Source organism: Poecilia mexicana, unplaced genomic scaffold, assembly GCF_051168715.1.
Source record: "Poecilia mexicana isolate PSO_F unplaced genomic scaffold, ASM5116871v1 scaffold_5, whole genome shotgun sequence".
NCBI lineage: Eukaryota > Metazoa > Chordata > Actinopteri > Cyprinodontiformes > Poeciliidae > Poecilia > Poecilia mexicana.
The window spans coordinates 21,043,063-21,068,847 of record NW_028263374.1 but is presented as its reverse complement, the minus strand read 5'-3'; the positions used below and the strand labels follow the sequence as shown (position 1 = coordinate 21,068,847).

Sequence of the window (25,785 nt, the reverse complement as noted above, 5' to 3'; positions counted from 1 at the left end):
GAGTGTAACTGACACCAACTGCCGCTTTTTTAGAGTGAGAAAAAGAGTGGAATTTTGACCCAAAAATAATTTTGAAATCGCTCTCATGGGTGCAAAAATTGCTCTATCGGTATGAAAGTCGGTCATGACATTGATACGTATGCCTGCTCCGGTAAAATGTTTTCAAAATTTTCCTAGGGCTTACGGTTTTCGGTCAAGGTGCTTCAGAGCAAAGTTTTGGGACAGGATAACTGACGCTCCTCCCCAGTGTTTTATATACATTTCTGAAAAAGCTCTGAGCTCAGCGCACACCATTTTTCTCTCATCACTGCAATTACTGTGAATGAGCTACAGATATGAATCGCGGTACTAAATGAGACGACAAATAGCCCTCTCATATGCTTCAAACGGTTTTTGGATCGGACTTACGGAACCCGAACGGGAAGCAGTCGTTCGGACTGCTTTTTCCATTAAAACTGACTGGGTGTCTCATAAAGATAGATAAGTCTGACACACACAGGGCACTTTCATCACTATAGCAACAGAATGCAGAGAGGGAGAACTGCTGGGGTTTGGACTACAAAGACTCTGTAGTTCTAAATATGGCGGAACACTTTAATGCAGAGGGCAGAGCAGGAGGTCAGAACTACAACATGGCGGAACACTCAATTATTACAGAGGAGGGCTGAGCTGGCAGTTAGAACTACTTCCTGTTTTGGGCATTATACAGGTGGATTAACCAAACCACTGTGGATTAGTGTGGTTATGAAAATTAAGTTTACTGAAAGTTTCAAAATAAAACTCTGAAAATTGCACTGACAAAAGTGCATCGCCGTAGGCGATGCAAAAATGAAAATCTTTTTTTTATGTTTTTTTTCTCAGGATAGTGAACTGCCTTGCGCAGCAAGGCAGTTCATTAACATTAGCATTTCATGGTTGTCTCAAAGATTGAAATCCTTCCCCAGCTTTCTGTCTCACACACACAGCAGTTGGCTGAGGGCCAATCGCTATAGCAACAGAATCCAGAGAAAGGCAAATCTGCTGGTTTGGACTACAAACCAGCAGCCATAACTGCCATAACTGTAGTTCTATCTATGGCCAAGACTCAGTTAAAACAGAGGCCTGAGCAGCATGTCAGAACTACAACATGGCGGAACACTCAATTATTACAGAGGAGGAGTTGGCTGGTATTCTGAACTACTTGTGCTTTGAGCATTATATAACTGATTTAACCTGATCACTATTACACATGAAATTAGTGTGGCAATTTCAAATGAAGCTTATTGAAAATTTTCAAAATAAAAGCCTTGACAATTTTTACATCATGTAATTGCTCTTTTTACATACATTTCTGCAAAAAGTTCTGAGCTCAGCGCACACCATTTTTCTCTCATCACTGCAATTACTGTGAATGAGCTACAGATATGAATCGCGGTACTAAATGAGACGACAAATAGCCCTCTCATATGCTTCAAACGGTTTTTGGATCGGACTTACGGAACCCGAACGGGAAGCAGTCGTTCGGACTGCTTTTTCCATTAAAACTGACTGGGTGTCTCATAAAGATAGATAAGTCTGACACACACAGGGCACTTTCATCACTATAGCAACAGAATGCAGAGAGGGAGAACTGCTGGGGTTTGGACTACAAAGACTCTGTAGTTCTAAATATGGCGGAACACTTTAATGCAGAGGGCAGAGCAGGAGGTCAGAACTACAACATGGCGGAACACTCAATTATTACAGAGGAGGGCTGAGCTGGCAGTTAGAACTACTTCCTGTTTTGGGCATTATACAGGTGGATTAACCAAACCACTGTGGATTAGTGTGGTTATGAAAATTAAGTTTACTGAAAGTTTCAAAATAAAACTCTGAAAATTGCACTGACAAAAGTGCATCGCCGTAGGCGATGCAAAAATGAAAATCTTTTTTTTATGTTTTTTTTCTCAGGATAGTGAACTGCCTTGCGCAGCAAGGCAGTTCATTAACATTAGCATTTCATGGTTGTCTCAAAGATTGAAATCCTTCCCCAGCTTTCTGTCTCACACACACAGCAGTTGGCTGAGGGCCAATCGCTATAGCAACAGAATCCAGAGAAAGGCAAATCTGCTGGTTTGGACTACAAACCAGCAGCCATAACTGCCATAACTGTAGTTCTATCTATGGCCAAGACTCAGTTAAAACAGAGGCCTGAGCAGCATGTCAGAACTACAACATGGCGGAACACTCAATTATTACAGAGGAGGAGTTGGCTGGTATTCTGAACTACTTGTGCTTTGAGCATTATATAACTGATTTAACCTGATCACTATTACACATGAAATTAGTGTGGCAATTTCAAATGAAGCTTATTGAAAATTTTCAAAATAAAAGCCTTGACAATTTTTACATCATGTAATTGCTCTTTTTACATACATTTCTGCAAAAAGTTCTGAGCTCAGCGCACACCATTTTTCTCTCATCACTGCAATTACTGTGAATGAGCTACAGATATGAATCGCGGTACTAAATGAGACGACAAATAGCCCTCTCATATGCTTCAAACGGTTTTCGAATACGTATCACGGTTCCCGAATGGAAAGGAGTTGTTCGGACAGCTTTTTGGAGTGAAACTGGCTGGCTCAAACACATAGAATTGTTTCTCCCCCTGTCTGGAGAAACACAGGGGGAGGCTTGATCACTATAGCAACAGAACACAGACAAAAGCCAAACTGCTCCTTAGGACTACAAAAACACCATCTTTGTAGTTCTAAACACGATGGAACACTTTACTACAGAGGCCTGAGCAGAAGGTCGGAAGGTCAACATGGTGGAACCCTCAATCATTACAAAGGAGGGCTGAGCTGGCAGTTAAGAAGTACATAATGGTGGAACTCTGACTTATTACAGAAAGAAGGTGAGCAGAATGTTATAACTACAGACAGGGCAGAATGTTCTGGGCATTATATATGAACTGGTTTAACCCAACCACTGTTAGACATGGGATTAGTGTGGCCATTTAAAATGAAGCTTACTGAAAATTTCAAAATAAAAGCCTGAATATTCCTCTCAGGCCTTTATTATGTTTTTCTCTCAGGTTAGTGCAGAGAGAACTACAGATTTAAATCGAGGTTCCATCGGAGACAAGAAATTGCCCTCTTATAAGCTTCAAAAAGTTTTCGGATTGCTCTTATGGATGCTGAACAGTAAGCCGCTTTGATCAGAAAAACTAACTGCTTCAAAGAGTTGCTGCACTCCTCTCATGCTAGTGCAACGCCGTAGGCGTTGCAATAATATTAAGCTTTTTTCGCATTTTTTTTCCTCAGGATAGTGAACTGCCTTGCGCAGCAAGGCAGTTCATTAACATTAGCACAAGATTGTGCACAACATTAGCACAAACTTTAGCATTTTACTGCCCCCACTAGTGCACTGCCTTGCGCAGCAAGGCAGTGCACATCCTAACATCCTAACATCCTACATGAATATTAGTCTTCACGCTAATATTAGCATTTTGGCTTATGCATTAATTTCAACATACTGAATGGTACAGGTGCAGTTTAGTCAACATGTTTCTGACTCACCACAGGTTATTGACTACATTGAAGCTTTCTTTAGCATTAATGCTAATTTTTTGCATCAGAACGCTTGATTAAAAACCGACGGGCACACTTTGGCATGCCCCTTAAAATTTCTGCGGAATTTTCTAGTTATTTATTTTTCTTCCGTCACCGTTAATGCGGCTCGTACCGCTGCGAGAAACCCCACAAAAGTGGTATCAAAACGTGCGGCTCAATCCCGGGAAGGGAGCTATTATTTTTATTGGGGATCGGAGTTACGACGGCGACGTAAAAAGCGAAAAACGAGCGAAATTTCCAACTGCCGAAACCTTAGAGTGTAACTGAAACCAACTGCCGCTTTTTAGAGTGAGAAAAAGGGTGGAATTTTGACCCCAAAATAATTTTGAAATCGCTCTCATGGGTGCAAAAATTGCTCTATTGGTATGAAAGTCGGTCATGACATTGATACGAATGCCTGCTCCGGTAAAATGTTTTCAAAATTTCCCTAGGGCTTACGGTTTTTGGTCTAGGTGCTTCAGAGCAAAGTTTTGGGACAGGATAACTGACGCTCCTCTCCAGTGTTTTACATACATTTCTGAAAAAGCTCTGAGCTCAGCGCACACCATTTTTCTCTCATCACTGCAATTACTGTGAATGAGCTACAGATATGAATCGCGGTACTAAATGAGACGACAAATAGCCCTCTCATATGCTTCAAACGGGTTTTGGATCGGCCTTACGGATCCTGAACGGGAAGCAGTCGTTCGGACTGCTTTTTTCATTAAAACTGACTGGGTGTCTCATAACGTTAGATAAAGTCTCTGACACACACTGCAGTCTCATCACTATAGCAACAGAATACTGAGGAAGGCTGGCAGCTGGTTTGGACTACAAAGACTCTGTAGTTCTAAACATGGCGGAACACTTTAATACAGAGGGCAGAGCAGGAGGTCAGAACTACAACATGGCGGAACACTCAATTATTACAAAGGAGGCCTCAGCTGGCAGTTAGAACAACTTGCTGTTTTTGGCATTATACAGGTGGATTAACCAAACCACTGTTACACATTGGATTAGTGTGGTTATGGAAATTAAGTTTATTGAAAGTTTCAAAATAAAACTCTGCAATGTCCACTCACGACGAATATTAAGCTTTTTTATGTTTTTTGGTCTCAGGATAGTGAACTGCCTTGCGCAGCAAGGCAGTTCATTAACATTAGCATTAATGTTAATTGAAATCCTTCCCCAGCTTTCTGTCTCACACACACAGCAGTTGGCTGAGGGCCAATCGCTATAGCAACAGAATCCAGAGAAAGGCTGCTGGTTTGGACTACAAACCAGCAGCCATAACTGCCATAACTGTAGTTCTATCTATGGCCAAGACTCAGTTAAAACAGAGGCCTGAGCAGCAGGTCAGAACTACAACATGGCGGAACACTCAATTATTACAGAGGAGGAGTTGGCTGGTATTATAAACAACTTGTGCTTTGAGCATTATATTACTGATTTAACCTGATCACTATTACACATGAAATTAGTGTGGCAATTTCAAATGAAGCTCATTGAAAATTTTCAAAATAAAAGCCTTGACAATTTTTACATCATGTAATTGCTCTTTTTACATACATTTCTGCAAAAAGTTCCGAGCTCAGCGCACACCATTTTTCTCTCATCACTGCAATTACTGTGAATGAGCTACAGATATGAATCGCGGTACTAAATGAGACGACAAATAGCCCTCTCATACGCTTCAAACGGTTTTCGAATACGTATCACGGTTCCCGAATGGAAAGGAGTTGTTCGAACAGCTTTTTGGAGTGAAACTGGCTGGCTCAAACAGATAGAATTGTTTCTCCCCCTGTGTGTCTCTCTCACAGCTGACAAAGAGGCTTGATCACTATAGCAACAGAACACAGAAAAGCAGAGCTGCTCCTTAGGACTACAAAAACGCCATCTTTGTAGTTCTAAACACGATGGAACACTTTACTACAGAGGCCTGAGCAGAAGGTCAGAAGGTCAACATGGTGGAACCCTCAATCATTACAAAGGAGGGCTGAGCTGGCAGTTAAGAAGTACATAATGGTGGAACTCTGAGTTATTACAGAAAGAAGGTGAGCAGAATGTTATAACTACAGACAGGGCAGAATGTTCTAGGCATTATATATAAACTGGTTTAACCCAACCACTGTTAGACATGGGATTAGTGTGGCCATTTAAAATGAAGCTTACTGAAAATTTCAAAATAAAAGCCTGAATATTCCTCTCAGGCCTTTATTATGTTTTTCTCTCAGGTTAGTGCAGAGAGAACTACAGATTTAAATCGCGGTTCCATCGGAGACAAGAAATTGCCCTCTTATATGCTTCAAAAAGTTTTCGGATTGCTCTTATGGATGCTGAACAGTAAGCCGCTTTGATCAGAAAAACTAACTGCTTCAAACAGTTAGAATTCTGTCTCTCCCTGTGTGTCTCACTAACATGATAGTTGAGCTGCTCTTTAGAACTACAATGACTGAAGGTCAGAACTACAACATGGCGGAACTCTCAGATACCACAGATTAGGGCTGAACTGGCATTTAGAACTACTTGCTGTTTTGGGCATTATATAGTTGGATTAACCCAACCACTGTTACACATTTTATTGCTGTGGTCAATTAAAATGAAGCTTAATGAAAATTTCAAAATAAAAGCCTTGATATTTTTCACATCAGCTTTGGGGTTTATGTGAATGGTTTAAACAAACTACTGTTACACATTGAATTGGTGTGGTGGTTACAATGAAGCCTACTGAAAGTTTCAAAATAAAAGTCTGCATATTCCTCTCATGCTAGTGCAACGCCGTAGGCGTTGCAATAATATTAAGCTTTTTTCGTATTTTTTTTCCTCAGGATAGTGAACTGCCTTGCGCAGCAAGGCAGTTCATTAACATTAGCACAAGTTTGTGCACAACATGAGCACAAACTTTAGCATTTTACTGCCCCCACTAGTGCACTGCCTTGCGTAGCAAGGCAGTGCATTAGCATTAGCATTAGCCTTTTCCCTAAAGGTAGCTATTAGCTAATTTTCTTACTTATTAGCAATGTTCAGTATATTGAATGGAGTAAATCAATGACAGAAAACATGGTAGTGATGCCACGCATCCTACATGAATATTAGTCTTCACGCTAATATTAGCATTTTGGCTTATGCATTAATTTCAACATACTGAATGGTACAGGTACAGTTTAGTCAACATGTTTCTGACTCACCACAGGTTATTGACTACATTGCAGCTTTCTTTAGCATTAATGCTAATTTTTTGCATCAGAAGGCTTGATTAAAAAGCGACGGGCACACTTTGGCATGCCCCTTAAAATTTCTGTGGAATTTTCTAGTTCTTTTATTACAGTGCTGTGAAACCCAAACCTTTTTGCAGTTCACTCTTCATTCACCTTTTAGCAGAGTTTTCTGTGGAACGTAAATCCAATTTATTCATGGGAAACCTACCTATGCTCAAAGTTTTTCATAGAACTTATCTAAGATATTTGAAAAAAAAATCAGCTTGGAAAAATGAAAAACCTTTAAGATATGCTACTCCACACACTATTGGCTGGCATTTCCAAAGCAGCCAATCGAGGGACACTATTTATTTTGTTTGGCATTGGTTGGCTGTACGATTAGGTGCAGAAAAAACAGAGAACTGTAGATTTTAGCTTCTATGTTGCTGCTACTGTGTATATTAATACATATTATGGTGCATTCCTATCCACTGCATTGGATATTCAGAATTAATTAAAGTTGAAGAGATTTTGAGGAAAATACCCATCGTCTCTCCCGGGTCCGAAAAGCCTCTAATTCCTGAGTATTACCACAGATACAAATGTAGAGGACATTTTGTTTAAGCTGGGCACGAGAAAAATGCGTCTAAGCTCTAACTACCTTCAGATCCAGACGTTATGACCCGCTACAGTTCATGAATCAGACATCGGAGTAGCCCGCCGGTGCCCAACAGCATAAACCACACCTGTTAACGGTAGCTCTTTCTCTATTAATAACGTGCACTTGTTACAGCTTAGATAATTTTAGAGACTCGGACTGAGTCCCAGGGTCATTATTTATCATAACTAAAGAAGTGTCTGAAGCCCCCTTGTTTACTATGATTATGTACATTAATTTTATGTTAACCTGAAGAATCAGTTTTCGAGTGAATTGATTAATTTAACTGTCCACAACATCAATTTAGACTTTAATATTTTATTAGCAAGCATTAGCAGGGGAAAATGACATACAGCTTCTTCAATTAAAAAATTAAAAGATTAATATAAGTAAGAAATTTTGAATTTACTTCCCTCGGGTCTCTGTACTGTGTCATTGAGCTAAAAGAGAGGCTTTGGGATGCAGTTCCACTCGACCCCAGATGCTGAGTTGGTCTTGGCAGCAGAAAACTCTAGTATCCATGGACAAGGTCCTGTCTTGACAAGGCAGAGTCCTTTTTAGAATAAATCCAAAGTTGAACTGGTGAGCACACTCCATTAACTCAGTTCTTTATCCATATGTGATCTCTGTTTATCCCCCATGTCTGCTGCTGCATCGTTGAAATGTACTTGGGTTGAGTGTAGGGCGGTTGTCGAATCAGAACTCGGGTTGTGGGTAACCGGATCTTGTTCCTTTCTCGAGCAGTGGGAAGTCTTCACTTCCCCGTAGTTCTGTAGCATCGCCCTTGTCTTAATCCTGCATCTTCGTGTGGTCTCGACTCGAACACTGAGGAACAAAGAACCCTGTTCCTTCTGTCTCATGTATATTTAAACCCATATGCTGTTTGGTGGGGCACGTATCAGCAGCTTGCACACTTCCCTTCATTTCGGTTGCATATGCGTCAGTGACCCACACAATCTTCCTTGCACACTTTTCCTTGACGTCGAGTGCCTTCGGTTAGCCTCAACCTTTCTACGAACTTTCTTTTTCTTTGGAACTTTCTTGCTGAAGTTCTCTCTCTGCACTCAACACCCGGTCCTTCATGCGTTTCTCAATCCCACTTCCTGTTTCTTCCGTGCTGACACCACTTTCACCCCCTCACAGTTCATACTGTGACACAGTATCAGACATTTCTATTTACTTGTAATCATTATTTTTTCTCTATTTGATGTTTTTCCATTTCTACTTTCCAACCAGAATCACATTACTCATAAATATTACATGTACTTTAATCATCATTAAATCATAATTAATTCATATTGCATTTAAAATAAGGATTACATGAGTTTCCATCAACATTAATCATAATACAAGATTACTTGTTGCCTCCAGGCTTTTGTGACCTGTTTTCTGTGTGTTCTGGAAAGATCTCAACCAGTTCCAACCAGGTTTCACAACAAGATGTAAGCCACAATGAATATAAATCTTTTTATACCTTTCTCTGCCAGTTACAATAGCTGACACACTGTGAGAAGCTGTGTGGGTTCTGGACAGGTTACCAGTTTATGACTCATATCAACAGTCTTTAAGTTGATACTTAGCAATGTTCTCTTCCCAAACACTTACACTGGACAACGGGATGGTTTTTGGACAACCATATTTAAATATTTCCTGAAATGAATAAACATTTGTTGGAATTGTTCTCAGCATTTGTATTGCTTTGTTTTCTTTTCTCCATTTTGTCTGCACCACATTTTTCTTTAATTCCTCGTATTTTTTCTAACTCTCATCTTTGCTCATCTGCCACAGTTTACATCCTTATTAGCCATTTTCTCAGCACAACTTCCTGTCATGCTCGCTGTGAGACTGCCTTGTTGTGAACACATATTTTATCTTCTACGCTCGATCATTTCTCAGTTTCTCGGCTCCTCTCGTGACGTCGTGATCCCTCCCACATCAGATCTGAGTTGAAAAGTCAATGCATTCAGCGCTTATATCATGATATTTAAACATTGCTGCATAATCTGTCCATTGTTGATCTATAAAAAGGCTGTGGATGATTGAGAACTTGCTTTATGGTGTGGCATTAATGTGTACTTTTCCTTTCAGGGATCAAAATAATGTTTTCCACAATGAATTGGCCTTAACATCCTCAGTCAAATCTCCTCCAATCAGCCTTTCCTCCTCCTCCAGCTCTAAATACTCTTTGGTAATTAAAACTTTCTTCAAGAGGGGCTGAAATTGATTTTCAGGTCGGTGACAAGTTGATGGTGGAGAGAGGATATGGAGAGTTGAAAGGAGCTTCTGTTGTTCTGTGCTCCTCTATCTCATCATTCCCTCACTGTTAACTAAATTCTTCCACTTTGCTGCCTGGATGGTTTTTCTCTGAGCATTCCTGGCAGGTAAACCTTTGTTCTCGAGGCTACTGATTAAATGAATACAGGAGGACAAAATGATCTGATTTGCACTGTTAAGCGGAGAAAAAAACCCACTTTGCAGCAAACTCTCCAGTTCTGGTTGTTTGCATTCAGGCTTAACCACCTTAAATCTGCAGCACTGGACTGCTTTGCCCTTGAGGCATATAGTGGCAGTCATCTGTGCTTAGACTTGTCAGTAAAGTGTACAGGAAATTCAATAATGTTTGGTAATAATGTGTGACTGGGGCCTTTTGCAGTTGTGTGTGGTTTTCTGCTGTTGCAAGAAGCACTAATGATGCTGTTATAAGGGACTCGGAGCCTGATTAGCTTGACGGATGAGGCAGACGCTGGCTGCCTTAAGTCCTCTCTTCCCATCAGTCCAGTTGTGGTTCTAGTATTCTATGTGAGCAAAAAGAGAGAAGAGTTTATGTGAATGTGATGAAGGCTGATAGACACACCGATTAAGATACACACATACAGCGTCCTACACACAGAGGTTGATAAGGTAAAACAGGAGCTTTTTTTTCCTCCTCTGCAAACCAATAACGGTGGAAAAATGTGTTAGAGAAGGAGGGACACATGCTCAATCTTCCTTCCATCTTATCCAGGTCTTTCCTTAGGATATTTATCTGTGTGGTGGAAGTGGAACCTGAGGTGATAAAGGATCCGACCGCAGATGAAACCTCCCTGAATGGAAGATATATGGGCAGATGTGTGTCTGTATTGTTCCCTATTGAATATTTATGCAGGAGTCGCTGTACCTTTGAAAGTGTCCTCTGTGGAAGACGGGGGCAACTTTTCCAAATGGTGATCAGACATTAAACACCTTGTTGCCAAATGCCCTCACATGGCCTCCTGATTGATGTGGGATCTCTGACGGAGGCAGAGGTGGATGCAGCAGGAGGTAATTGCAGAGCTGGAAAACCTCTGATGGAAGAGGTCAAGGTGGATGGAAGGTGTGGTGAAATGAAGCAAGGTGACTTTAACACAGCAAAGTCTTTTGCTGCAGTTAATTTATTTCAACGAGGACCACAGTCCAACCTTGACCTTAAATGTCTAACATTTTTGCACTTTACAGTTGAAACCAAGTACTTATACAGACGGTGTAAAAAGATACACAACCTTTTTTCTCGTGGACAGTAACTGCTGTGAGTGAGACAGGTGTGTGTGTCGCCCTGCTACCACACAACTTTTAGCTCTGCGCACAAATTTGGCAGTATGCTTAGAGTCATTGTTCATTTTGAAGACCCATTTTAGCAAAAGCCTTCACTTCCTTGTTGAGGTCTTGAGATGCTGCTTCACTATGACCACATTGTGTTTTTCCTTGTAACAGAATGTGTTTTGTAAAGAGTGCCAGTTCCTCCTGCAGCAAAACATGCATGATTCTGCCTCCCCCATATTTTGCTGTAATTAATCTCAGGCTTGCAGACTTTCCACCATTTGCCCCCAAATTAAACAATGTTCATCATGGGCACACCCAATGAAGTCCTTGTTTTGTATTCAGTCAGTGTTGCTTTTAGAGTGATGGATTTTTTTTTCTTGCTTGGTGGTTTTCAGTACATGTCAGTACAAAACTTGTTTCACTGTGGATAGTGACGCTTTTTACATGCTTCAGTCAGCATCTTCAAAGGGCCTTTTGCTTTTGCATGTTTAACTGAACAAATTCACCTCTGAGATGCACATCCTGTCTGCATTCTGAATGGTATGATGAGTTGATAACTTTATATGTTAATTTAAATATTTAACCATCAATGTGGTCATCTGGAAATTGTACATAATGATGAACCAGATCCGACCAAGGAGAGGAATAGTTTAGTTAGATTTAATGTCAGACATGTAGAGGAAATAGGTATGTGCTTTTTTATACCATTTATGTAAACGCCTGGTTTCAGTACTTCTCAAACATGTGAGCTGGATGCTTTTAGGGTTTGAAAATGGTTCTTCTGTCTTTAGCATTTTAACCCCTCTCTTATGGATATGATTATTTGCATAAAAAGTCTGCAGCACATCTTGCCATATTTGTCACTTTTAGAGAAACATTGTGAGTGCATATTATGTCTGACCTGCAATTAAAGCAGTTTAAAAAAAAAGCTTGTTTTGTACATTTACTCTTCCACAAACAGCTAAATGAATAACTTGCTTTTAGGCAGATAGATGCTTCTTTAATTGCTACTTTCTAAAATGTCCTTTTTACTAATTGGGACTGGTCACATATGCCAGTGTGAAGTTTTAGATTTTCTTTAAGAGAAAAGTTACATTTAAAAAAATGAAGAATCATTCTTGCATATCCCTGTTCCACAGTGTAAGAGTGGAATTGAAGACATCTAAGCTGGACAGAAATTATAAGTTTCCCTTTTTTGTTGATCTTTGTGACCCTCAGATCCAATTAAACTCCTCTTTTGTCTTTATTTAATTTTTTTAGCAACAAGAATATATCACATGAAGTGGAATTTTCTTTTATACGAACAAGTCCTTTCTTCATCTAAACCATATTTGAATATCATAGCTATTTGAAAAAGCTCAGTCTATCTTTGAAACATTGTTTTCATCCGTTCCACTCCAGACTTTGACCTGTATACTCTGGATTTGGTGCTGTGTTTTAGATTCTTGTTCTCTTGATTACCCCAACTTTACATTTCACTCAAAAACCACAAAATCATCACCTCTCCATCATCATTCCTTAACAGTTTGTATGAGATGTTTGTGCTGTATGTGTTACTGTTTGCTATGACTAAACATCTATACTTTGCTCTCTCCTGATCTGTAAATTCATATTTTCAGTGCTCATGTTGTTCACTCAAACCATTTTGGAGAAGTAAAACTTTCTCCTGGAAACTCCTTCCAACAAACCGTATTTTTTAAGTCTTTTTGTTTTTTTACAGTCCAGAATTTGACTAATTATGCTAGGCCTGTAGGCTGAGATTGAGCTCTCGGTATTTTTGCACTTTGTATGAGCTTTTCACAGTCTGACCTTGGGGTGAATTTGCTAGAAAGTCCACTACTTCTGGGAAAATTTACAGCTGTCTTAAATGCTTTCAGCCTGTGAAAATTAATTTTTACCGCAGATGATGAACTTCAAACAGTTCAGAAATGGCTTTGATGGACAATAATGTCGTTAATGTCAACCTTTCAGTTTGACCGTTGCGCATCACTCAGTTTTCTGATACTTTCTGAAGATAAACAACACATTTTTGAGTCTTTTACAGATTTATTGAAGATTATCATCATTCATACAAAAGAGCCCATGTATGCAAATGAGCGGTGTTGAATGTTAAACTCCTTAAATTCTGCTTTAGGGCATGAGATTAAAGCTTGGTAGAAAATCATATTAAGACTTCCTAATGGCAATGTGAATTATAAAATTAGGCTTATTAAGACTCCAAAATAAAATAAAAAACTGGCATTGCTTTAATGGAAAATAGCCTGAAAATGTGTTTTTTGTGTTTCATTGTGTTTAAACTGACACATACAATCATTTTAAATACCCTAAGATAGCTGGCAAGATAAGAAACAGTTTGAGCTTTGATAAAAAGAAAACTAAGACTTTAGTGATGCAAATCAGCAATGTCTCTAAAAGCTAAATCAAAACCCTAAAGTCAGTCCCTTAATCAAAACCATTAATCCTAAAGTCTATCAGTATGATTATATCATTTTTATTACACTCTATGTCTGTTGGAAATGAAACCCTGCCAAAAGTTGGAGCACAGTAAAAAATAGACTGGTAATATGTCAGAATCAACCTTCTTTAACCTCGAAAGTCTATTTCAAATTGTGCAGAGATGAAACTTCTAGGAATAGAGTTAAAGGTCATTTTAAAAAATCAACACTTCTATAAAGAGAAGATTTCACCTTTTCTACAACTTGATTACCTCTCACTCTGAGAGGAAATTTATTAATTTTAATACACTGATGGTGATTATTATGTGAATTTAAGCAAATTTTGAGTGTAAATTTGGGACTAAGGGTTAAAGTGGATTATGGGTGTGTGAGAGGCACTAATTGCATGTCTGATAATAGACAAATTAGATACTCATTCAACAGCAAAACCATTGGCATTCTTTAATAGATGTAAAAGACCACCAGAAATGTTTTACATTCTCATAATATTTTGCTCGTTTTAGTTGAAATGATTTAGATCTGGTAATTCTTTGTGAATGGACTGCTGAACATGGACCTGATCTAAATTCAGGAGTTGCCTCTGCAGCATTTCATTCCATTTTTTCTCATCTTGATTTCTGATGCCTTCCTTTGCTTCCTTAGAGAATTGATTCTCTTATTTCGTCTGTCCTTTTCGTTGTCATTTTGGATCGTGCACTGCGTTTCTCTCTCTCTTTCACTTCAGTGCTGACACCTGTAATTATTATATGTCCTGATTATTATAATTTATGTGCTCTTCTGTGGTTTGCTGTCTTGAGTTGCTTCTGTTAAGCTCCGCTTTCCGCCTAAACAATTATTCTTTCGCTACCGCCAATCACTTTCCCAGTCTCTGTAAAACGCTGCAGATTGTTTTTCGCCTCAGTCAGTCTCCTGCTGTCGCTTTGTTTTCCCGCAGAATGGGCACATTGCTGGCTGGACGGACCACGTGGGTGTTTGACATGGCACACAATGCTGAGGGCCATGAACAATGCCTGCGTAAACCAGCATAATTCGATATATTATTTGCCTTCTTGCATGAGTACACAGACATGCATGCTTCGGTTTGAGTACCCTTGGCTTCCCGCTGCAGTTTTTTCCATCAGTGCCCGGCCACATAATTGAATAGACAGCTGTTAAATTGTACAAACAGACTAACAAGCCACTGTGTTTATACCTTAGTCCACCGACAGGACCAGCAGAGATGCACACAGGCAGATGAAGAGCTTACAGATGTCTAATACTTGTATGCTATTATCATATTTGTGCAGGGCAGATTAACAGTGGATCAGGCACTGAAAATGATTGTCAAGGGGCTGTTTTTCCATCCAGATTATATAACTGATTTATTTTATTCCACCCAATGAAGACCACATAATGCTTCCTCAGTCTCACTTCTCACCCCTCTCCCTCTGTTATTTAGCCTGGTTTGCATATGTGTTGTACAATTGGCTCTTGGGGAACAGAGACATCCTAATCACACCCTGATGGGAGTCTTGTTTATACCTGCAGCTGTGATTACAGCATCGGCTAAACAGCTCAGCTCATTAGGTGTTGCTGTAGAAAATGCAGAAACATAAAGCTCAGATTTTCTCAAAATTTCTCTGTGTTCTTCTGGGAACAAATTACTTTATGTAGCAAATGAGGACTGTATGATGGAAATTCATCATTAAACATTGAGACATTTTTTTTTTTTTACACAGCTGAACTGGTTGAAAAAAAAAAAAGCCCAGGATGATGAGATATAAACGTCTGGATTTTCTTTGCAGATATTTACAAGCTTTAAATATTCACACTGTTTCTACTTCTAGAAAATCAAGGGCCAAAGGTGCCACATAGTGCATCTGTAAGTCATTAAATAAGCATCTATATGAAAATTTACGTTTTCATTTTGCATATTAGTTAATTTCTCTGACTCTCCCATCTGTCATGGCTAAGTGAGGGCTAGAAAGTGAGTTCATATTCATGTTAACTAATCAAATACAAGTATTTGACAAAGCATGGTGACAGTTTTTCATTTAAATTTAAATTTCAATTAGTAACATCTGCGTTCAAGAATTTTATTGGGTATTTTTATTAGTAATATTATGTGTTATTTCACAAATTCATGATTTATTCAATTGTAGCATGTTTGACGCGCAATACTGCAAGTGTAGGGTCAGAAAAAGTGGAGACTTATTCATGAAATAGATTTATCCTGCAGTAAGTGATTTAAGTGTTTTGGCATATAAAACCATGAAAAGCTTGACAGGATGAAAAGTTTCTGTTGAAAAAGCAGCTGCTTTATTAATGCTTTCCACTTCCACACTGTGGTCACACTTCAGACAGGAGAATTGTTGATCACTGGTGTTGTTTTCTTCGTCATACTGTCTAAGCGGAGTCAGTGTAGAGCCGTATTACTGTGTGCTTTCAAATAAAAGCCTTATTGCTTGGAGTGGTGCCTGTCCCTCACACAAAGTGGATTGTTCTTTTTTTTCTTTTTTTATTCTACAGCCGGGTGCATCAGCTTTGACCTTTTGCTCTTCCTCTGTGCCTTACTAAAAGGTTGATAATGCACACGGATGGTGCTGCAGATCCTTTGAAGAATTGTGGACAAAGATAGTGACATACCTTCAGACATGTCCTGTTAACTCCCAACTTTTTTGGAAATCTTACTTTTACTTCTTTTTCAGTAAAAACGTGTACTTTTACGTGATGTTATCCAATAGGTTGCTAGATGTGCTTTGGATGATGGTGATATATGAGGCTTACTGTTTAATGGCTGAAAATGTTTTTATAGATTTGTTTTCTTAAAAGAGACAGCAACACAACCTTAATATTACCAGCAATAATCTTGATAGAGAGCATTTCTGTCCCATTTCCTAACATTGACAGATTACAGGACTTATTGGTCGTGTTTTCTCTGGGCTAATGTTCAGATTGTTTGGTTGACTATTACTCTCTATTGACTATTACTCTTTAGTTGTATAGAGTGGATGGAAAAAAGATTCAGGTTTTTTCACATTCTGACACAACCATGAGTGTAAATTTATTTTATTGGAATTATATGTGGGATACATTTTTAAGGACTTTATTTTTGACTTTTTACTGCTTCGTGTTGGTCTGTCACATCCATTTCCAAACACAAATCTGAAGTGGTAATGGCTGTAATCTTGTAAAGATCAAGGGGTTTGAATGTGTTTTCTAGGTGTAGCCATTAAATGAGAAATGAGCTGGTGCTCACATCATTTTTTTTAGTTCCTCTCTAACAAATATGCTGGATTTCTGGTTGTGAGTCTAAATAATTCAAAAAGCAACTCTTTTTTTTTTTTCTTTTTCTCTTTTGCCCTCATGCTGTCTTTCTTGCATACAGAGTCTGATTTCAGGTCATCTGTTTTCATCTGCCCTCCCTGCATTTACACTCCTCTGCTCTCCTCCTCCAACCCATTTCTTCTCTCCAATGCATCAGTTCACTCTTGAAGCTATTCAGCGCTGCCTCTAATGGCTTTACCTCAGAGTGATTCTCTGTCAGTCTGACTGTCTTGAGGTCGAACAGTCTTTACTTAAAGTTTCACCCAGCAGCAGCACTCCAATCAAAACACACACTGCATAAAATATAGGTGGACATTCATGCTGTATCTTGTAGAATGAGACACTTTACTCAGACCTTGCACAATACATTGAAACAGCCTCCATAAAGCAAGCTCACCCTGAGTAAAAGTGATGGTTTGTCTTCTGACACGTTTGTTTACAACACACTATAGTTTGGCAGTAAAAGTCATGTGAAAAACATATGGTATTTCTAATAAATTTCCATTTGCAAACCTCCTAGGATGTTTTTTATATATTGAAACTCACTGGAGCCTCTCATCAAACTGTCTCTGTCATAGCTGACAATGTTTACTTTGCGCTCCACAGGGGAAGTCCTACGTGTACGACCAGGTCTTCCCCACCAACACCACACAGGAACAAGTCTACAACGCCTGTGCCAAACAGATTGTCAGAGGTGAGTCACCTAAATGTTGTGCATTTACTCTTTAAGGCTCAAAAAGGATACAAGCACCAAAGGAAGAAGACAGCAGACCTTAAATTAGCATCTGCTGCACATTCTTGATCTCTGCGTTGGCTTTGCCCGGTCTGCACCTCTATTGCTGATGCAGGCAGCAGCAACATATTGTTGCAGGCGGCAGGAAACCTATTTTCATTTTTCAGTCACACAGCCTGGATGCACGGGTGTAGAGAATTATAAAAGTAAACAGATTAAAATAATGCATGCTATATCTTAACACTAAAGACACGGCCAGTTCAATTTTAAAAGAATCCTAATATAGTTTCCTATAACATCTTCCTGAACAACGTCGTTTAACCTTGAACAAACCTTGGGCTTAATTGTTTTCAGGTGGGGTGACATTTTTTGTAATGAAGCTGGGTGTGTCCTAACAAGTGATTAACACACTCTATCAAGCTCTTTGTCAACTAATTATCAGACAGCATGAGGCGTCATGGAGAGTAAATTCGAAGAGATCATAAATTGTTAAAAGGCAGCATTTTCTTCATAAAATGGAAGCCAGGAACATGTCCAAAAAGGATGATTAAAGAAACGTTAAACTAAATGCACAGATGTTAACATGAAAAGTGGGCCAAGAAGTTCAAAGGCTAATGACAGAAATAAAAATGGGAATTTTAACATGCAGGTGAATCTGTACTGGATCATAAAAGCTCTTCAGGTATGTTTCAACCAAGGTTTCCAGGACTTCATTTCCTTGAAACGTTTTAGCTACACCTTTGCCCTTCTTAAATTGGGATCCCTGGTGCTGAGAGGGGCTTCCGTTTACATTCAGCCTCATTGCAGCCTCACTGCTGAACAGACTTCAGTGAAATCAGACCAACACAGGATTGTCTCAGAGCGATCATGGCTAAAAAGCTAAGAACTGTCACTCCCACCTTTATGGAACTGTGTTGCTAGAAAAGATTGTAGACCATGCACGTCAATTTTATCTCCAGAATGTGTGGAGTGAAGAGAGGAAAGGGATTCATGTCACAAAGATAAAAGCCTTTTATTTTTAACAACAAAACGCAAACCAGTGATTCCTGCTTCAGTGATTACTCTCTATAATTTATCTAGAGAAACTTCAAACTTTATGAAAATGTGTAAATCTGAAAACAACAACAACAACAACAAAAATAAAAATAAGCACAGATATATATGTTTTGAGTGTTACAAGTCTTTTTGCCTTTGGAACCCATAATGACCACGCAGCCAGTGGACTGATCTGCTTTTCTAAAACTTAAACTAGGTACTTTGTATTTTAGAATATAAATGTTGTAGCCTTTGCTTCATTTAACTGATCTTTTCCAACAAAGTTTGCTGATTTTATTACTGATTTTGAGTGTTAACACTCAATTGCTGGAAATACTTTTGCAGTAATTGCACCTTTCTACAGTAACTCCTGATAGATTTTTCTGGAGTAGATTTCTGCCATAGTAATGTTATATAGCTCCGGTTCCTGCAGAAGCAACTTTTTGGTGCCATTAGAATTGAAGTAAGACATTACTGGAGAATGAAATCATTAAGGCCCCATTCAGACTACATTACAATGTAAAAAAAAATAATAATGCTAAACATTATGGGCTTTGCAGAGTCTATGCATAGTCTTCTGCTCCATATGAAGAATACATTTAATTTCCTATTAATAATTCAGAAGAACTACTGACTGTCTTCAGAATGGATAAAACGTCCTTTCAGAGGTTATGGTGGGTCACAGCTGAGATGGCAGGATATTGGAGTCCTGGGTGAGACATGGTGGAAGTGGTTATCTATGACATGTGGCCCAAGTGCAAATGAACTTGTCTAATGCCAAGGATACAACCTCATCATGCTCATGCTGGGGTGGAAGCAACCTAAGCAGCAGCTCGATCTAACAATTCATACTGTGTACACCAAAAAATACTGAGCTGATTTGCTCCACATAGATATCGTTCTGTCTGCTTCTCTATTGAGTGGGACTATAGGGATAGGCAGGAAATAAGCTCATCTATGTTGTTTTTTTTGTTTGTTTTGTTTTTTTGGACACTGGGAGGAAATTGTGACATTTGCAAGCTGCATTCGAAAGGTAAAATCAACATGGCAGATTGTAGAAAAATGTTCCTTTTGATTGCATTTAGCAGTAAAGAGGAAGGAAGGAGGAATGAGAACAAAAGGAGGGTCACCAGGTGTTTATGATTTTAAAACACTGACTGCTTAGGCTTTGGGCCTTGTGATTTGTGAAAAACACACAGACTTTGGATTGTGTTTTCAGGATTCCTTCTGTCTAGAAAGTCATCCTATAGGTTATGGAAACATTGATAGAACTTCGTCACTCTCAATAAGGCTAAAACCGACACAAAAGGTCATATTTATAGGGAATTATAGCAACCTGTCAGAAAAAAAATGTGTAGCTGGGATACCTATGGTGGTAGGATGGTGGAGGAAGAAATGGACCGCATTCAAATGGCCCATATTTGTTGTACGGGCAGTAAGGCTTTCTCACTGTGCTGTGAAGAAACATGTGTTCATGCTTCATGTTTTAATTCTGTGGAAAACTTTATATCATGCTCAAAGACTTGCAGAGTAAAGACTTTATCTTTATGAAGGTTGAGGTGGCTCCTCTGGGAAAAAAAAACAAAAAACAAAAACATTTTGGAGAGACTAAAATATATTTAATTTTGTGTTACTTTGAAAAGTGAGAATAAAAAATTTAATTTTCTTGTAGGCAATACCTGTGTGTTATAATATTAGGCCCTGGATGCAATTGTTCTTTCAGAAAAAAAACAGAACCTTTATAAGATTTACCATTCAGGGTTAAGATTTAGTAACATTTTGTGTTCAGTGTAAGCATTGTTTTTTTCAACAATAAAATTAATCCCTAAAAGTACAACTCGCTTAATCATTTTTCACATTGTGTATATGCCAGACGCTCTATATCAAATGAAACAAATCCCCCCCAAGCTCATCTCATTTTTATTCACTTCTCATTATTCTCCATATGCTTTTCTTCCTAGTTAGGATTTAATTTATTCTTTCCCTTCAAAGCACAACACTACAGTGAACTGGACGGAGCATGAGAAAAGATTGATTTGTTGCACAAGATTACTTACAGAGTGAGGGATTACCATGTAGGCTGATGAGAGATGGAATAAAAAGGGACAACCTGGGCTGCAGTGCATGGCTGGGAAAATTCAAGGTAAGGATTTAGCAAGATGAAGGGGTCAAATTTGACAGAGGTAAAATGGAAAACGGAGAGCAAAAAAGCTTAGAAAAAAATGGTTCAGAGACTGTTTTGGGCACTAAAGTACATAGAATTGCTTTTTCCCCATTGCATCAGCAAGAAAAAGAGGTAACACTTTATTTGAAGGGGGGTGAATAAGACTGACATGACACCATCATAAACATGACATAACACTTGTCATGAACATGAATAAGCCTTCATGAATATTTATGACTGTTGTCATAAAGCGTCATTCGGTAAATTATGACACTTTTAATACAAAGTTGACATCATTCAAAATGTGTTTATTATGACAACTTGACATTAACCAAGAAACCATTACTGATATAAATTTGTTATAAAAGTATTAATGATTGCACTTTAAAAATTAGGTAACTTTATGTTATTAAAGGTAAAGTTTAAACAGTAATGATTTCTTGGTTAATGTCAAGTTGTCATAATAAACACATTTTGAATAATGTCAACTTTGTATTAAAAGTGTCATAATTTACCGAATGACGCTTTATGACAACAGTCATAAATATTCATGAAGGCTTATTCATGTTCATGACAGGTGTTTACGACGGTGTCATGTCAGTCTTATTCAACCCCCTTCAAATAAAGTTTTACCGAAAAAGATAAAACAAAGAATTTTCTTTAAGAAAAAAATCCTAAAATGCAAAAAGCACAAATAAAAAGGTCTATGTAGAGACCACCAACATATACTCAAACAATGTCGTGCAAACAATGAACAGACAGTGGGCAAGTCCTAAAAAGAGGTTGACTGTTCACAAAATGCAATCTTCATGCATATAAATGGAAAGTTACTTGGAAGGAAAAATGTTGCAGAAAAAGATGCACAAGCACCAGGAATAACCCGACTCATGAAATGATAATGGAGGTATTTTATTGAGATGCATCTGTATGTGAGCTTTGTCTCTGCTTCCTGTGCTTTCTCTTCTCCTCTCTGTTATCCTCAGCAGTGTTATCTCTTGTTTTAGCGCTTAAATCTCCTGCTGTCTTTATATCCTGTTGAAACTGCTGAGCTCCTTATTCTTTTTTTTTTTTTTTTTTGTTATTGTGTCACTCTGACCAGTGTGGAAGTGAAGGAAGACATGCTGCTGTGTCTTGAAAGTACAGCAGAGACAGGAGAGAATGAAGGGAACGGGTTTCCGCACGGTTCCGTCTCAAAGCTTTTCTGATTTGTTTGTGGTCAGCTCACCTGTGGCAGCCAGCCATTTATGATATGTTTCTTCTTTAGCTTTTTTTTATGTTTGGCTTTTACTGCTCTGGTGTATTGGCCTGCATCAGCAATATCTCATTTTTATTCAACAAGGTGAGTGTTTTATTACTTCAGCTTGTGATACATTGTTGTGTTTTTCTTTTTCCTTTTTTTTTTCTCTTGTTGTGGCTCAATAAGAATGGAGAGAATAATGTTTCTATAACTGCTTGCAACCTCATCGAGTCCCTCCTGGTGATACTGAAAGCTTCAGGTAGTTGTTTATTGTGTGCAGCCACAAAGGTCGTTCGGGATCCACTCAAGTTTAAATACCACATGCTTCACAGTTTATATGAGGAGCAAAGTTCAAAGAGACTGGTCGTTCTCTGGATACTGCTGCGGTTTTTGTTTGTCAATTGGACTGAATTTAGGTGCCATTTTTTTGATTTTCTCTTGTGTTTTTAGGTTTTTCTCCCCCTCTGACATGTTCCCCTCCTTTTGTCCTGATTTCAGATGTACTCGGTGGATACAATGGGACTATCTTTGCCTATGGGCAGACCTCTTCGGGAAAAACACACACCATGGAGGTGCAGTATTCCTAAATAATTCAAAAGAGAACCTTTCTCTGGTGGCACATACAGGCACATATGCTTCCTTTTTTTTTTCCTCCATGATTTTTGTCATCTCCTCCTCTGTCCGCCATCATGTCAGTGTATCCACCTCCATCACAGCCATCATCCTTTATCTCTCAATCCCAGCCTTGTGTGGGAACCGTCTTCTTTTACAACTCTCCCTGGGAAACAGCCCTGGCCCTTTTCAAGTTAAAAAATCCTCTATGTTCTCTTTCTTTTACTATTCTCTCTGCCTAATCCCTCCCAGACTTATCTCTTATCCAAGTGTTCACACACACACTCACACTCATAGAGTCATTTTGCCTTCTGCAGGGGAAGCTTCATGATCCCCAGGCCATGGGAATCATTCCCCGGATCGCCCAGGACATTTTTGAACATATATTTGCCATGGATGAGAACCTGGAGTTTCATATCAAGGTTTGTGTTGCTTTGCAGTCATTTCTGTTCGTGTGTGTGTGACGAAAACGACGTGTGTATTGGTGACTTGGTTTCAGGGCCTTTGATGTAATTCTAACTAACATCAATAAATCATTATAAACAAGTATATTTCTGCATATCATTTTTTATGCATCACAGTGTTATAGTGTAAGCTTGTGGTATGAAGATGATAATGATTATAGCTCACTGCTGGAAGCTGAATTTTTGCAACAGTTTAGCTGTTGTAGCAAGTATTTTTGCATCACCCAACTACAAGTTCCTTGCAGACATATTCATACCCCTTTAACTTTGTCTCTTTAGTGTGTTGTTGTGAAGAGGAAGGAAAAAATATTATTTTCAAAGTGTTTTGCAAATAAAAATGTGTTATATAGCATGCATATGGTTTAAGAGATAACCCTAAATAAAATCAAGTGTGACTAATTGCTTTCAGAAATTACCTAATTGGTAAAGAGGTGTTTAGCTGTGTAGCTGTTCTATGTAAGCCTCAGAGGTGTTTTGGAAACCTATAGTGAACAAACAGCATCATGACAAGGTTCCTGAGCAGTCCTGAAAGGTCTTGAAAATCCACATCAGATTGTAGAAAAATGTTCCTTCTGATTGCAGTTAGCAGAAAAGAGGGAGGAAGAAAGGGCAAGAACCAAACGCGGCACATCAGGCATCAGGTTTTATCTCCCCATAAGTGATGATGCACTACTCTTCATACTATATAAACGTGTAGTTTTTATAAACAGAATCTGTTGTTTTAGGTGTTTCTCTGAGGACTAGAGCTGTCCGCCTACATGTTAGACGACTTGAGGCTGGGGCAAAGGTTTCCCTTCCATCAGCTTAAAGGCTGTAAACATGCAGCCAGAGCTACAAAGGAATGGTTTAGATCAAAGGTGTCCATGTGTTAGAAAGTTCAGAACTGATTCCATATGAGAATCCACAGCGAGAACTGAAAATCGCTCTTCACAGATGCTCTTTGTCCAGTATGACTAAGCTTTAGCTATTCTCCAACGAAGAATGGACCGAAATATCAGTCTCAGAGAGCAAGAACAGGCCCAGGGGGATTGAATATATATATTTACATACCATACATTAAATTAAAATCATGCATCATTTTCCTTCCACTTCATGGTTGTGCACTATTTTATGTCGGCCTTGAATAAAATCCCAATAAGATACATTAAAGTTTGTGGTTTATCCCCATAGGAAAAGTCAAGAGGTTGGAATAGTTTTTACTTGGATCTTTATATTTCACCTCTCATTTAGCAGGACTGCAGTATGTTTTATTTAGCCAGGGGGAAAAAAAAAATAAAAATTCTGTTTCATGTTTCTGACTTTTTGCAGGTCTCCTACTTTGAGATCTACATGGAAAAAATCCGTGACCTCCTTGATGGTATGCTTTTTGTCAAATAGTTCACTGTTTTGAAGAAGGGAAACCAAAACCCTTCAGCTACTCTGACGCATCATGGGGCACATCCAGGATGACCTTGACTTATTTATGTTTTAAATGTACCTTTCAATCTATAATTGTCCTTTTTTGCAGAAAATTAGACCTGAAAATCTATAATTCTTTCATTGATAAAAATTTGGTTCTTATTTGTATAAAATGGTTAAATTAAATGATCAAAGAATTAGAAACAAGAAAATTAAAAGCTGCTTGCAATAATTTACATTTTCTGCTTATCTGCTTCAGTCAGTAATGGTGTGAAGGTGCTGCAGCTCACATAGTCTTATCACTCAGAAATACATTCAGTGTAAAATGATGTAGCGCTGGATGGAGAGCCATGGCCACCATTCCTGTGATTGCATCTTTTATGGACCTTTAAACAATGGTCAAAACCTCCATCTGTATGCAGAACGGTTTGCAGAGTCTGAGAAACATTTAAACTAGGTGCAACAAAAGAGTCGAAACAAGCAAGTTGAATAAAAAGAGTAAAGAAAACGCCCCAAGTGGGAATTTGTGAGAGGCAAAAGATGCTGCAGAGTTACAAAAGCATTTATATTTACTCTCAGAAATTATCCAAGGATTTATCCACTATAATTCTTTTGAATTTTAATTATAATCAACATAACAGGACTCTTTAAAAAATTACAAATGCAGGAATACGAATGTGAGCCGGTGCATAGATATTGTGTTTTGTTCACTGAAGCATCCACTTAACCGCTCAGTGATTTTGACAGAAACAGATTAATTAAAATCTAAAAACATTCATGGACTCTTGCAAGTTTTTTTTTTTTCTTTAACAGTGCATAAAAAGACATTGACTCACAAATATGAAGAGAAAATGATCAGGTCACATTAAATTCATGAGTAAAAAATTATAATGATTTGACTGAAATGTTGTCCTTCCTGCTTATTTTCCCTTCATGTCATTGCAGTGACAAAAACCAACCTGTCAGTGCATGAAGACAAATACAGGGTTCCCTATGTGAAGGTGAGTCAGCTTCAGATATGATTCAGCTTTGCTGCATAGACGTTCCAGCCTGGCTAATGTTGTGTTTTGATGTTAAAAGCTTTATTTCAGCTAATGATTTGCCTCAGGACTCAAAAATTCATCCCTGGGAAAGATGCAGCACTGAAGTTGATGACGTTATTTTTGCATTTTGGGAAATGTGTGGCAATTGTAGTGCACCGTTATTGCATTTCTCTCACTTCTCTCATTTTTATGCATTAAACACCAGAGATGCAATGATCACCAATACTATTTCTGTTTCCCAAAACAAATTCATCAAAGTATATGCCGATGGTGGATGTGTTCAAAACCCAAACATGGTAGGAAGAAAATGAATCTGTTTTCTCCATATTTGACCTGATCAACAAAACCTTGC

General features: G+C 38.5%; 1 protein-coding gene across 1 annotated transcript in view; it reads left to right on the top strand.

The window, feature by feature from the left end:
* kif5ab (kinesin family member 5A, b) overlaps positions 1–25,785 on the top strand; it is a 93,595-nt gene that overhangs the window by 25,430 nt on the left and 42,380 nt on the right. Inside the window, exons 2-6 of the mRNA XM_015004696.2 lie at positions 17,354–17,441; positions 22,415–22,488; positions 22,846–22,950; positions 24,301–24,349; positions 25,336–25,391. Coding sequence (XP_014860182.2) covers positions 17,354–17,441; positions 22,415–22,488; positions 22,846–22,950; positions 24,301–24,349; positions 25,336–25,391 — 372 coding nt within the window. The remainder of the gene's footprint in view (positions 1–17,353; positions 17,442–22,414; positions 22,489–22,845; positions 22,951–24,300; positions 24,350–25,335; positions 25,392–25,785) is intronic.